Source organism: Trachurus japonicus, chromosome 18 (assembly GCF_045865225.1).
Source record: "Trachurus japonicus isolate A0001 chromosome 18, Traja_1.0".
NCBI lineage: Eukaryota > Metazoa > Chordata > Actinopteri > Carangiformes > Carangidae > Trachurus > Trachurus japonicus.
Window position 1 is genome coordinate 6,554,343 of NC_140924.1, and position 15,124 is coordinate 6,569,466.

The window sequence follows — 15,124 nt, forward strand, 5'->3', positions numbered from 1 at the left end:
GCGGGGCTCTGAGCTGTGACGACAACTCCTCACTCTCAATAGGTAGTGTTATCCTGCCTCCACCTGAAGTCGCTAATTAGCTTAGCTCAAACACTGGAAGTGTATAGGTAGTGTTAGCCTGCCTCCACCTAAAGTCATCAGAGAAACTCTTCAGCAACTCTAAACGGAAACCGGCGGGCCGATCTTCGTCTCAGAGCTGACAAAACTCTCCGGTAAGGCATCTTGAGCGGTCAAATGCCGGTAACGGGACGAGATCAGTCAAAACGGAGGGTTCAAGCAAAGACGCTTTATTTTGGTTCAAGCTAGCTACATCAATGGTAGGTTAGCTTCCTATTTCAAAGTAAGTGCGTTGGTCACAACGGCTAGCTTGAGTAGCGCCAAATTTGTCCGAACCAAATTGTAAACAGCTGGTATTTAGACAAATTAACGAGACACTGCTGATCTAAACGGCTACTTTCTCGCCTAAAAATGTTTGAAATGTTGATAAAGTGATATATTTACAGAGTTTAGAGCTTCTGACGGCTGATTTCGGCTTGGGTAGGAGGCAGGCTAACACTACCGATGCACTTCCAGCGTTTGAGCTAAGCTAATTAGCGACTTTAGGTGGAGGCAGGCTAACACTACCTATACACTTCCAGTGTTAGAGCTAAGCTAATTACAGGCGATACGGCTCTATCTCCCTTGTTACTGCACGCACAGTCTAAAGGATGGTGTCGATCTGCTGGTCATGGACTCGGGAGTGGGGCAAGACACAAAAAAAAAAAATGTTGGCGTATCCCTTTAAAGTAGTGTTAAAATGTTAACTGATGTTTTTGTTCATTTGTTTCTACCAAAACGTTTGCATTTGTTTTTTATTGATTTTTATTTGTGTTTAATTCATAAACAAAAAGCTCAGAGAAGCTGGTGTTCCTAACAAAGTGCTCGCTCGGTGAGAAGAGATAAAGTTCACAATCTGGTTTTCACGTCTCCGTGGCAACTTAGTTCGGATGTATTTAAACTTCCTGGTTCCAGGTGATTTTAAATAAAGATGGAGGCCATTGAATTTGAATGTTGTCGACTGGTTTTGTTTATTTGAACATGTGAACGTCTCAAACTGTTCGACCTGTGTGTGGTCACTTTGATGTTTGGATTAAATATATTTTTCCACTGACTCAGTTTTACTGTTTGTTTTTTATACTCCACCACAAAACAGAGGGAAATGTTTTTCTTTTTATATAATATAATCTACATTATATTTATATTACATGGTTTACTATCATGTATATGAAATATAATTTATTTAAATATACTTTTATATATCATTTGAGCTCCTTTTCAAATTCAGAAAATTAGTACAAAACATAATCACTAATAATTGCCCTTATGCTCTGTATCAATTTAAAATTTCAGAGGAATTTTAAATTGATGTGGAGGAATTTGAGTTGATATTTGACACATTTGGTTGTTTTCTTTTTTTAATGATATGATGTAAAATTCAGCTTTCACTTACTAGTGTATGTATAAATCATGTGATTATATCATGATTTGATTTACAATTTACATGCATAATACGCCAAATGTTACATTGTAATTTGTAAACTAAATATGAATTATCTAGAGATATTTATTAATATGCTGCTTTATACTCCCTATCCCACTACAATTTGGAGAGAACTATTATCGTTTTTATTGATTATTGTCTAAATTCTAAATATATGAAAGAAGAATTTATTATTATTTTATCAATTTTTTTTATTTATCAGGCTATGATATATTTGACATGTTTATGAAGGCTACACTTTTCAGGGTCAGGCTGTTTTGATGAGTTTTACTGTTGGGAATGAAGCTACAAACTTCAAATCTTATTAAGATCTTATACATTAGGCTGTGTAACATTAATAAAACTTTGCCTCAAATGACTTAAGTATCACAGCTTTGGTTCCGCTCTCTTTGCTTTGTGTTTCCAGTCGGACACTTTTCGAGGCTGCATCATAACCTGGAACCACTTTCGCTTTGATGTGAGAAGCCACATGAAACAAACCTTGTGAATAAAAACACGCATCAACATATTTTACTGGATGAAGCGGAGCGGCGGGGCTCCCGACGGCCCCTGCGGCCTCGACAACATGTCCAAGGCCGAGATACTGAGAGGGATCGTCACCGAGAAGCTGAGCACGGCCGCGCAGGAGATCCTGGCGGTGGTGGAGAGAACCATGGCCGGATACGAGGAGGAGGCGTCGGGCTTCAGGCAGGAGATCGCCCGGCAGAGGAGGCAGCTGGAGGTGCTGCAGCCGCGGGTCAAACTGGAGAGGAGAGGTCGGTGCACGGAAAGTTACAATGAATGAATGAATGGATCCACAAACTATTCGTGATTTTCAAACATTTTGACACCAAGGACCCCTAAATAAACGTAGCCTATACACCATAAAATTTCACAAAAATTTGTTGTTACTTTTTTAGTGAATGTTTTTCAAATTATGGCCAATGGTGTGATTTTTTGGAAATTTCTGGAAAAAAATAGTGGTACACATTCTCCAAAAACGTTTAAACATTAATAGGAAAAAAGTGGTAAAAAGTCCCAAAAAGTAAAATAAATAATAGTAACTAGAAAATTTCCTCGGCTAAATTTTGAGAGGGCCACGGGAGCTACGGCCGGTTTCGCCATCTCTGTCAACATGGGAATCATGCAGGCCCCCTAGTGGTTGGGACGCCGGCGTCCCAAATCAATAACACATGAACGGCATCCTTAATATAACGAAAAGTAGGCATGCTGTAATGAAAACTCCACGACAGACCTTTTAAGGACACTTTCGGCAACAAGTAGGAAAAAAAATGAAGTTTCTAGGTGCTACGGTTTTTTCACAGTCACTGAAAATGTCTCAAACAATATCAGACTACGGCAGCCCACAAGCGACGTCACGTCAACAACGAAGGTGATTTTAACATATATGTACCATCTGTACACCTCTTCTTTCACCACCAAAAAATCGTTTACTGTCATATAAACAAAAGCAAAGAACAAAAATGCCGTTTTTACCCCATTAAAGGTTTAAACAAGCCTGCTCACTCAACACAAACAAACCCGGAAGTCATTTTCGAGTGCCGAAAAATACGGACATTTGTCAATGATAGACCCACTAAAACACTGAATAAAATTACAAGCTTACCCTCTATTTCAAGCTGAAGATGTGCTCGAGAAAACAGGCATGGGCGATTTAATCCATCGTGACCAGATAATCCATCAATGGTTACGTTTACCCGCAGTGCTAATGCTAATGAGTCATTCTCCGTCAGACTGCGCACCCGCTTTGCGCAGCTGGCATCGCCTGTCAATCAAAGTCACGGGGGTGAAAACTTTTTGGTCCAATAGCAGAGACCCTAAGGTGTGACCTGATGTATAATGATCCCTGATTGGGCAAAGCTTAAGCCTGCACCCAGCTGGTTCCTGTGGTTCCCTCTCCCCCTAGTGTCAACAAGTAAGCAATACAAGTCTCCACAAAAAGTGTGTTTTTACTGCCCCAAGTTTAATTAAAATAATAATAAAAGACAAAATGAACTATTTCAAATGTCCTTGTTAATTTAAGCCATCACTGATGGTTGTGGGATGTTTACTTCTGGAGTTATAAAGGAAAATAACAATATAATGCAGGCGAAAATAGGTAAATTCATGTTTGGATGGGTTTTGGACACTAAATATTCATCCCCATTAATTAAATTTTCAAATAGCATTTTACTTATGTAACTGGTGTTCCTAAAAGCCATCAAGTGTGTGATTGGCCCCAATAGGTTATCTGTTGGAAAAAAAAAAAAATCTCACTAAAATCTTGCAGTGTGCATTTTAGCCAAATTGGACAGTTTTGGACAGGTTTTGCACACTGTACATCGCCAAGGGACACTGTTTGGAAAAACTCTATAGTGCCTCAGTAGTTTTACCTATCAACCTAAAATTTGGTACATATGTGGACAGGGAGTGTGTGAACCATATATGTAAAATTCAACCTGTTTTATAATTAGGATTTTGATACATCACCTTTTCACCAAAAATTTCAAACTAGTTTTTTTTTTTTTTCAAAAAAAAAAAGTAATTTCAGAAGCCCATTTTTTTATGGAATGACTCAATTCAATATTTTATACATATAGATGTAAAGGGACAAAGGTTGTCTTTCATTTAAGCCATAAACCATAGTTGTGGGATTAGTACTTCTGTGGTTATTAAGCTTTAATTGCAGTGATACAAAAACAGGCGGAAATTGCCAAAAATGGCCTCTGCATGAAGAGGTTAAAGCAGAAGTAAGTGATATATTTGTGTTAATATAAGTCTTAAATAGTTATATCTTCAGACAGCAATCACTTACATAGAGTGCTTGGACCGAAACACGGGTCTGTCAGTCACTCTGCTCTGCTCTGAGCCGAGGAGAAAACATTTATCGTATCCTACAGTTTTTATCCAATGAGGAGAGAGAACGGCATGCAGGGCTGTGTGTGCAGCCAAGGGACGCCGTGAATGTGGCGACGTAGGGACGAGGACTGTTATGGTGCGTTCAAGGAAACTCGTAGACTCGTGTTTTTCCGTCCTGTGAAGTTGTATCAGTTTGATCTGGTACGAGTTCACGGGTCGGAAGTTACGAGTGGCCGTTATAGTGACTTTCACAGGTAAAACAGGTCGGAAAAACATGAGTGGGTTGCCTGGAACGCTACAAAGGCGTAAGTTGTGACTTGAAGCTGTAATTTACGATTTCAAAAGCCTGCCTCGAACGCAGCATTAGCGAAAACGGCCGGATCGCTTACTTCTGCTTTAAGGTCAAGACAGAGCTAATCAGACACATGATCATCTTTCTATAAGCACTGATATGGAGGAGCTGTAACCACATTAGGTTAACTGTGTGTGTGTGTGTGAGCTGCATCCTGTGTCAGTCTCACTTAGCTGTGTCTGTGTTTATAAACATTTAAACGAGCGCCAGGTGGATTGTTTATGGAGTTAACGAGCTCTGGCCTGAGAATCACAGAGGTTACCACGGCAACTAAAGGTGGTTACCACGGCGATAGGGGCCCCCCAGGCTGAGACAGACAGAAACGTGGAGAAAAAGAGCGATTTTCTGCCTCTGCACTGGTCTCGCAAAAGGCTTACTGTGACAAAACGGTAACTCCTATCAGAACAAAACACAGATCAACGGTGCTCTAAGGACTTCCTGAAAAATTTGGTACGATTTGGTGTTTCTACAGTAAATATTTTGGAGACGCTGGCAGTTTTAAAACATCGGTCCGTTCTGCTTCTCAGAAAATCTTTGTATTGGAGTCAATGAGGAGCAGAGACAGACGTGGCCGCACTTAGAGGCTGATAATTCAAATTCTGTAAGTCTCTCTGATATTTTGAGCACATGGTGAGAAACAGAACAAGTTTGTCTAACCAATTAGGAAAAAATCATGTTTGTAGAGTGTAAATTGTGGCCGGGCCGAGTGTGGAAAGAGAAAAAATCTGGAGTTTTTCTGGCATCTCTCCCACTCTAACCGATGATGTCACACGCTCTGACACGAACATTCCGTGCAATACACACCCATTATAATCTCATAATTTCTCTAAAAATTATCATGGTCATTGATCAGGGATTGATCAAAAACTATACGACCTATCAAAACGTGGAATAATACGCCAATACACAAGATTTGTGTCTACTGTTTAAAGTTCAAATGAAGTCTCTAGGTGAAAGTATGCCTGAGCAGTAGACGTTTGTAAAACTCCAATGATTGTTCTTTTTTGCTCTTTTTTTTCCGCCCGTCCCATTGACTTCAATGCAAAATTGTGCGCAGTTGTCGTGAAAAATTTGTAAACTGTTGAGAAAAGTAATAGCACACCGATCCCGATCAAACTGCACGTTTTGATATATAATTTGTAGCAGCGAACCGAAAATCGTTCGAAAGATGAAAAATAAAAACTAGGAAAAAATCCACACAATAACAGTAGTGCCCGGGCTTCGCCTGCAGCTATTTCATAGCTGTAGGGGCCAGTGCCTGTTGCGATGGCCCGTGGCCCTAATAATGAATAAACTCTAGAAAAAAGTGGTAAAATTGAAAAAAAAAAAAAGTTTTTAAGATAAAAAAACTTTTTTGTAAAACTTATTTTAAAAAACTTATCACATATTAGACCACAGATCACATTAGACAAAGTTTTGAAGTATACACCAAAAATGTCACAAAAATGTGTTTTAAGATTTAAGAACGTTACTTTTTTGGTCAATGTTTGTTCAAATTATGGCCAATGCCGTGATTTTTTGTAAATATTGTAGAGAAATTTCTGGAAAAAGTGGTACAATTTCTCCACAAACGTTTAAACATTTCTAGAAAAAAGTGGTAAAAAAAAAAAAAGGCTCAAAACAAGTTTTTTAAGAGAGTATAGAAAAAAGTGGTAAGATTTCTCAAAAAAGTGGTAAAAATTTCTAGAAGACCCCCTTGAACCCTCTCAAGGACCCCACTTTACCACTTTAAAAGCATTGACATTGAACCACTGTTGTGCTTTGTTGAATTTGACATAATTTGGTAATTCACATTTGGTTTAAGGATCTTACGTTAACTCTTGTTGATGGAGATAAACTGTCTTATCTTTACCTCTGATTGAATCCTCACAGCACTGATTCCATATCTGGAGCGTCATGACGGAGTTGTTGTAAGTGAACGTGAAGCGGAGAAAGAGAAGACACAGCAGACAGGTGTGTCCTTATATTTTACAACTAAGGGTAAAGTAAGATTTACTTGTGATTTCTATGTTTATGTGTCATGTATGTGCGGGTGACGATGCGCTGCTGTTCATGCACAGATCTTTAGGGTTTTAAACTCTCCCCAAAAAGTACATCAAGACTTTCTATTTCTGTCCAGATGTGGGGGACACCGGGACTCTGGGCCAAATGTGGTTCGATGATGACGATGACGTAGATGAAGAGGAGCAGCCATCGATGCAACAAGCGACGAGCTGCAGACAGAAACGAGAAGATCTGCGGGACCCCGATTATCAAACACCATCAAGGTGACATCAAGACACCTTTTTACTGGTTTGGTCCCTCAAGGTCCAGTGAAGACAGATCTTTGGAGACAAGACTTTTCTATAATCTTGATTCAGCTCATGTCAACATCCTGCCGGTCTTCTTCCTCCACCAGGACGCTTTCCCCCAGAGTTCGGTCTGACAGAAGGAAGCCCGACAGACAGAAAAGCGGCATTCTAACCCATCGGAATCTCAGGATCTGCATCCTGGAGAATGTGCAGGGCGACGTGCTCTCAAATGAAAGTCAGTTTTACAAAACACTAGAGTCAAACAGTGAAATCAGATCAGTTCAAATGTTCATATAACCTCAAACTGTGTTTCCCCCTCTGTGCTCTAGTGATTAGCAAGTATCCTGTTCGGGAGCTGCAGTGTCCCTGTGGTCTCCAGGAGTCGGACTTCCTGAACTTGCTGAGGTCCGAGTTCCCTCAGCTTGCAGCTGGTAAACCATTTGACATCCTCACCATCGACAGAAGCTGGAGACTTCAGCCTCTGAAGTTCTCAACCCTGACGCCAGAGGAGATCTACAGGAGCATCAGAATCACCAGGGGGAAGTCGACACTCTACATCCGCCTGAAGGTACCGTCTTCTTCCATTGACCGAACCTCGATGAATCCATCTGTTATCCCAAATTTAGAATCATCCACAAGTCGACGAGTGGCTCGGGTGTAGATTTAGTCTTTGGTACTGTTTGGTTTAGGTATGATTGTGGATCTTTTGTCAGACAGGAGAGGATCCTCAGACCGGCAGTGACGACCTTCGTCCTCCACAGAGACCGGACGATGCCGATGGAGATTCTCCATCCAGCTCCGCCTCCATGACACCTGATCCAACAAGGTTCGTTTTCCCAGACAGAGGGAACTCTGACTGATCATATCTGGTCATGAACCACATTTAAAAGCGACCTTTTCTCTTTCAGTTTGTCTCTCAACGATCAGTCGGAGAGGAGGAAGCGTGGTCGACCACGACTTGGCGAGGAACCAACCCATCACTTCCTCAGGATCTACCTGCTGGAGGACTCCCAGTCAGACATGCTCTCAAGGAACGGTAAACATGAAGAAAACAGAAACTCACCAATCATGAAAGACGTTGAACAAAGTCCTAAACCTTCGTCTTCTGCTTCAGTGTTCATGAAATCCTCCATCCAGGAGCTGCAGTGTCCTCGCGGTCTACAGGAGGCCGACTTCCTGGATCTGCTCCGGTCTATGTTCCCTCAGCTGGCGGGAGACAACACACAGTTTAATATGTTCACCACCAACACAAGCCGGAGACTTCAGCCTCTGAAGGTCTCGACCCTGACGCCAGAGGAGATCGACAGGAGCATCAGAGCCACCGGGGCGGGGAGGTCGGCACTCTACATCCGCCTGAAGGTACCGTCTTCTTCCATTGACCGAACCTCGATGAATCCGTCTGTTATCTCAAATTTAGAATCGTCCACAAGTCGACGAGTGGCTCCCATTTCCCCCTTGGCCCTACCACTTACCCCTGCCCCTCCGTTTTGCGCGTTCACGTGTAGGGGTAGGGGTGTCCCAATACCCGTTAGGACAGTGGGGTAGGGGGAAGTGGAAGGGCTACATACCCCTTCAAACGGAGATTTTTCAGAGGCACACTTCAAACGGAGGGGTATGACAAGTTTCCCAGAATGCATCTTGCGGCAGCCGGCAGCGGTAGCCGTAAAAATGGAAAGCTTTTTTATTTCTTGCTGTAGTGTTGTTATTGCGTCACTTTAATATTTTTTCATGCAAGAAAGTAACTGTTTTTTTCCCAAATGTGTGGTTAGTTTATCCAAATGACGGCTGGTTAGAAGTTTGCTCCAACGTTTTTTCGGAGAAGTGAAGCTCCAGGAGGAGCGGCTCCTCACAGAGGCAGCACCAAACTACGTCCTCATCCCGGGGGAGAAGGCAATCGCTAATTAACTTACCCGCAGGTTTTTAGAGGTTTACTACCGGCTTAGTAAATTCTTTTTAGGAGATAAATGTTGGTCTCATCAATGAAATCTAACAATTGTGGCAGTCGCATTGTTTGTTTGAATGAAAAGTGAATTCATGTGTATTCTTGGATAGAAGAGCAGCGCTGCCTCTGGGCTCTGTAGCCTACGTACATTAATCACCACATTTACAAAAATAAATAAATGTTTTACAATGAACCGATCAGTCTGCATTAAGTTTTATTTTATTTTATTAAGTTATATGGTACAAGGCGATTGGATTTCTGGCAAAAGCTCACCGCATCTGCTTACGTAAAAGCCAGTGGAGACTACGTGATGACGTGTGTGATTGTTGAAGGGGTGTCCCAATTCATAGGGGTTGACTTTCAACCCCTACCCCTTGTGGCTCCGTTTCAAGGGGACAGGGGTAGGGGTAAAAAAAAAAAAAAGAGAAATGGGATTGGGCCTAAGTTTGGTTTAAGTACGATTGTGGATCTTTTGTCAGACAGGAGAGGATCCTCAGACCGGCAGTGATGACCTTCGTCCTCTACAGAGACCGGACGATGCTGATGGAGATTCTCCATCCAGCTCCGCCTCCATGACACCTGATCCAACAAGGTTCGTTTTCCCAGACGGAGGGAACTCAGTCTCTGACTGATGATATCTGGTCATGAACCACATTTAAAAGCGACCTTTTCTCTTTCAGTCCGTCTCCCAAAGATCAGTCTGAGAGGGACCCCGATTATCAAACACCATCAAGGTGACATCAAGACACCCTTTTACTGGTTTGGTCCCTCAAGGTCCAGTGAAGACAGATCTTTGGAGACAAGACTTTTCTATAATCTTGATTCAGCTCATGTCAACATCCTGCCGGTCTTCTTCCTCCACCAGGACGCTTTCCCCCAGAGTTCGGTCTGAAAGAAGGAAGCCCGGCAGACAGAAAAGCGGCATTCTAACCCATCGCAATCTCAGGATCTGCATCCTGGAGAATGTGCAGGGCGACGTGCTCTCAAATGAATGTCAGTTTTACAAAACACTAAAGTCAAACAGTGAAATCAGATCAGTTCAAAGGTTCATATAACCTCAAACTGTGTTTCCCCCTCTGTGCTCTAGTGATTAGAAAGTATCCGGTTCGGGAGCTGCAGTGTCCCTGTGGTCTCCAGGAGTCGGACTTCCTGAACTTGCTGAGGTCTGAGTTCCCTCAGCTGGCAGCCGGTAAATCATTTGACATCCTCACCATCGACAGAAGCTGGAGACTTCAGCCTCTGAGGGTCTCGACCCTGACACCAGAGGAGATCTACAGGAGCATCAGAATCACCAGGGGGAAGTCGACACTCTACATCCGCCTGAAGGTACCGTCTTCTTCCATTGACCGAACCTCGATGAATCCATCTGTTATCCCAAATTTAGAATCGTCCACAAGTCGACGAGTGGCTCAGGTGTAGATTTAGTCTTTGGAGCTGTTTGGTTTAAGTACAATTGTGGATCTTTTGTCAGACAGGAGAGGATCCTCAGACCAGCAGGGACGACCTTCGTCCTCCACAGAGACCGGGCGATGCCGATGGAGATTCTCCATCCAGCTCCACCTCCATGACACCTGATCCAACCGACTTGTTGACGAGGTTTGTTTTCTTAGACAGAGGGAACTCAATCAACAACACTAATGCTGTTACAGATGCTTTATCAATGTCGCCAGGTGCAGAATCACATGGCGTCATGTCGGGGTTAAACTTAATGCAGGTCATGAAATGGTTCAATTAAAAACATAAACACCAAGTCAACAAAGTGATTTTTGATTTTCCCTCCACAGCAGGTCAGTTCGTGCCAGCAGCTCGACGTCACAACACAACATGGAAACCGACGACGAAGACGTCGCCGAGAGCGTCGACAAAGATGGAGACCAGGCGCTTGACAGGGACGACGACGACGACTGGAAACCAGATCTTGAGCAGCGTTTGCCAAAGAGGACGTTGATCCATAGGCGTCGAGGGCGTCCAGCTGCTGACATGGAGAGGAGTAAGACGCCCTGTAAGGTGTGTGGAGTACGGTACAAGCTACGAGGCAGCTTGATCAAACACACCTGGAGTCACGTGGATGAGGCACAGGGTGTCTGCGGAGTGTGCGGCGAGCGCTTCGAATCTGTGGAAGAATTGAAGAAACATCTTAGAAGCTACGGAAAAACTCAAAGCTGCTCGCACTGCGGAAAATCTTTCTCCAGCATCTCTGGACTAGACCGCCACACTGCCCGACACACGGGAAACCAACCGTTCAAATGCGATGTCTGCGGCAAAGCCTTCACCCACAAATCAGCCTTGAGCGTCCACCGCTGGATCCACATCACCGAAAAACCTCACAAGTGCGACGTTTGCCCCAAAGAGTTCGGCCTGAAGGCGCAGCTCAAAGCTCACAGGAAGGTGCACACGGGCAGAGACCGGTACCTCTGCAACATCTGTGGTAAGTCCGTCTACCATCGCCGGTCCCTAACCCTGCACAAGGCGACGCACTCGGGCGAGAGGCGCTACGGCTGCGAGGTTTGCGGGAAGCGTTTCAAAATCCTCGGCACGTTGAAGTCGCATGAGAAGACCCACACGGTGAGAGACCGGCCGTACCTCTGCCACATCTGCTGCAAGACCTTTGTGTCGAACAGCTCTCTGAATATTCACATTAAGACGCACAGCAACGAGCGGCCGTTCATCTGCACCGTGTGCAGCAAGGGCTGCAAATCCAATGGTGAATTGAAGGCCCACATGCGGGTCCACACCGACGAGGCGCCGTACGGCTGCTCAGAGTGCGGACGCCACTTTAAACACAAGTGTCACCTGAACAGCCACGTCCGCAGCCACCTGGGCATCAAACTGTTCGTATGCAGGGTTTGTGGGAAGGCGTGTTCTCGCCAAGAGCACCTGACTGTCCACATGAGGACTCACAACGGAGAGAGACCGTACAAGTGCTCGCTGTGTGATAAAGCGTTCACGCAGAGCCACTGTCTGAAGACGCACATGAAAAGTCACCAGGCGGAAGAAAACTCATTTCTGGATCCGTCCACATCCTGAAGGACTCGTTGTGTCCGACGAACCTTGAACCTGTTGGTCCAAGTGCTGAAAAAACTGACTTCAGGCTTTTCTCTTTTACAATAATTTGGCCTTTTTTTTCCTACTGTGCTTCATCATTCACAAAATGAATGATTTAAATCTGTAATCGGCTGGTTTCAGTAAAAGATTCCTACATCCAACGTTTGTGGTATTTTGCTCTTCAGGGACTCTCAGGTCAGAGCAATTAACTAGATGTACCAATTTATAAAAAGAGAAGAATAAGTGTTACATAATGAAGGTTTAAATGTTTCTAGTGCAGTCCATGACCAGCAGATAGACACCATCCTTTCAACTGTGTGTGCAGTAACAAGGGAGATACGGGCAGAGCTAGCGCACCGCTAATTAGCTTAGCTCAAACACTGGAAGTGTATGGGTAGTGTTAGCCTGCCTCCACCTAAAGTCATCAGAGAAACTCTTCAGCAACTCTAAACGGAAACCGGCGGGCCGATCTTCGTCTCAGAGCTGACAAAACTCTCCGGTAAGGCATCTTGAGCGGTCCAATTCCAGTAATGGGACGAGATCGGTCAAAACGGAGGGTTCAAGCAAAGACGGTTTATTTTGGTTCAAGCCACGTCCGCAGCCACCTGGGCATCAAACTGTTCGTATGCAGGGTTTGTGGGAAGGCGTGTTCTCGCCAAGAGCACCTGACTGTCCACATGAGGACTCACAACGGAGAGAGACCGTACAAGTGCTCGCTGTGTGATAAAGCGTTCACGCAGAGCCACTGTCTGAAGACGCACATGAAAAGTCACCAGGCGGAAGAAAACTCATTTCTGGATCCGTCCACATCCTGAAGGACTCGTTGTGTCCGACGAACCTTGAACCTGTTGGTCCAAGTGCTGAAAAAACTGACTTCAGGCTTTTCTCTTTTACAATAATTTGGCCTTTTTTTTCCTACTGTGCTTCATCATTCACAAAATGAATGATTTAAATCTGTAATCGGCTGGTTTCAGTAAAAGATTCCTACATCCAACGTTTGTGGTATTTTGCTCTTCAGGGACTCTCAGGTCAGAGCAATTAACTAGATGTACCAATTTATAAAAAGAGAAGAATAAGTGTTACATAATGAAGGTTTAAATGTTTCTAGTGCAGTCCATGACCAGCAGATAGACACCATCCTTTCAACTGTGTGTGCAGTAACAAGGGAGATACGGGCAGAGCTGGCGCACCGCTAATTAGCTTAGCTCAAACACTGGAAGTGTATGGGTAGTGTTAGCCTGCCTCCACCTAAAGTCATCAGAGAAACTCTTCAGCAACTCTAAACGGAAACCGGCGGGCCGATCTTCGTCTCAGAGCTGACAAAACTCTCCGGTAAGGCATCTTGAGCGGTCCAATTCCAGTAATGGGACGAGATCGGTCAAAACGGAGGGTTCAAGCAAAGACGCTTTATTTTGGTTCAAGCTAGCTACATCAAGGGTAGGTTAGCTTCCTATTTCAAAGTAAAAGCACAAATTCTATCGTCATGGTTTTCTGTATGTAAAGGGCAACGGGAGTTTTATTTTGTAAAAGTAACCAGAAGTGCGTTGGTCACAACGGCTAGCTTGAGTAGCGCCAAATTCGTCCGAACAAAATTGTAAACAGCTGGTATTTAGACAAATTAACGACACACTGCTGATCTAAGCGGCTACTTTCTCGCCTAAAAATGTTTGAAATGTTGATAAAGTGATATATTTACAGAGTTTAGAGCTTCTGACGGCTGATTTCGGCTTGGGTAGGAGGCAGGCTAACACTACCGATGCACTTCCAGTGTTTGAGCTAAGCTAATTAGCGACTTTAGGTGGAGGCAGGCTAACGCTACCTATACACTTCCAGCGTTTGAGCTAAGCTAATTACGGGCGATATGGCTCTATCTCCCTTGTTACTGCACGCACAGTCAAAAGGATGGTGTCTATCTGCTGGTCATGGACTCGGGAGTGGGGCAAGACACACACACAAAAAAAATGTTGGCGTATCCCTTTAAAGTAGTGTTAAAATGTTAACTGATGTTTTTGTTTATTTGTTTCTACCAAAATGTTTACATTTGTTTTTCATTTATGTTTTTATTTGTGTTAATTCATAAAACAAAAAGCTCAGAGTAGCTGGTGTTCCTAACAAAGTGCTCGCGAGAGATAAAGTTCACAATCTGGTTTTCACGTCTCCGTGGTAACTTAGTTCGGATGTATTTAAACTTCCTGGTTCCAGGTGATTTTAAATAAAGAGGAGGCCATTGAATTTGAATGTTGTCAACTGGTTTTGTTTATTTGAACATGTGAACGTCTCAAACTGTTCGACCTGTGTGTGGTCACTTTGATGTTTGGATTAAATATATTTTTCCACTGACTCAGTTTTACTGTTTTTTTTTTATACTCCACCACAAAACAGAGGGAAATGTTTTTCTTTTTATATAATATAATCTACATTATATTTATATATTACATGGTTTACTATCATGTATATGAAATATAATTTATTTAAATATACTTTTATATATAATTTGAGCTCCTTTTCAAATTCAGAAAATTAGTACAAAACATAATCACTAATAATTGCCCTTATGCTCAGTATCAATTTAAAATTTCTGAGGAATTTTAAATTGATGTGGAGGAATTTGAGTTGATATTTGACACATTTGGTTGTTTTCTTTTTTAATATGATGTAAAATTCAGCTTTCACTTACTAGTGTATGTAAATCATGTGATTATATCATGATTTGATTTACAATTTACATGCATAATAAGCCAACTGTTACATTGTAATTTGTAAACTAAATATGAATTATCTAGAGATATTTATTAACATGCTGCCTTTATACTCCCTATCCCACTACAATTTGGAGAGAACTATTATCGTTTTTATTGATTATTGTCTAAATTGTAAATATATGAAAGAAGAATTTATTATATTTTATCTTTTTATTTTATTTATCAGGCTATGATATATTTTACATGTTTATGAAGGCTACACTTTTCAGGGTCAGGCTGTTTTGATGAGGCTACAAACTTCAAATCGTATTAAGATCTTATACATTAGGCTGTGTAACATTAATAACACTTTGCCTCAAATGACTTATGTATCACAGATGGTTCCGCTCTCTTTGCTTTGTGTTTCCAGTCGGA

General features: G+C 42.7%; 1 protein-coding gene across 1 annotated transcript; it reads left to right on the top strand.

Moving 5' to 3' along the window:
* Positions 1–1,970: 1,970 nt before the first annotated feature.
* LOC146968534 (uncharacterized) lies at positions 1,971–12,288 on the top strand. Its single transcript, XM_085759258.1, has 12 exons — positions 1,971–2,295; positions 6,603–6,683; positions 6,850–6,997; positions 7,129–7,256; positions 7,351–7,589; positions 7,735–7,847; positions 7,912–8,057; positions 8,136–8,418; positions 9,844–9,956; positions 10,051–10,289; positions 10,435–10,559; positions 10,748–12,288. The coding sequence occupies exons 1-12, from the start codon at positions 2,058–2,060 to the stop codon at positions 11,988–11,990; spliced, it is 3,096 nt and encodes a 1,031-aa protein (XP_085615384.1). The 5' UTR covers positions 1,971–2,057; the 3' UTR covers positions 11,991–12,288.
* The last annotated feature ends 2,836 nt before the right edge of the window (positions 12,289–15,124 follow it).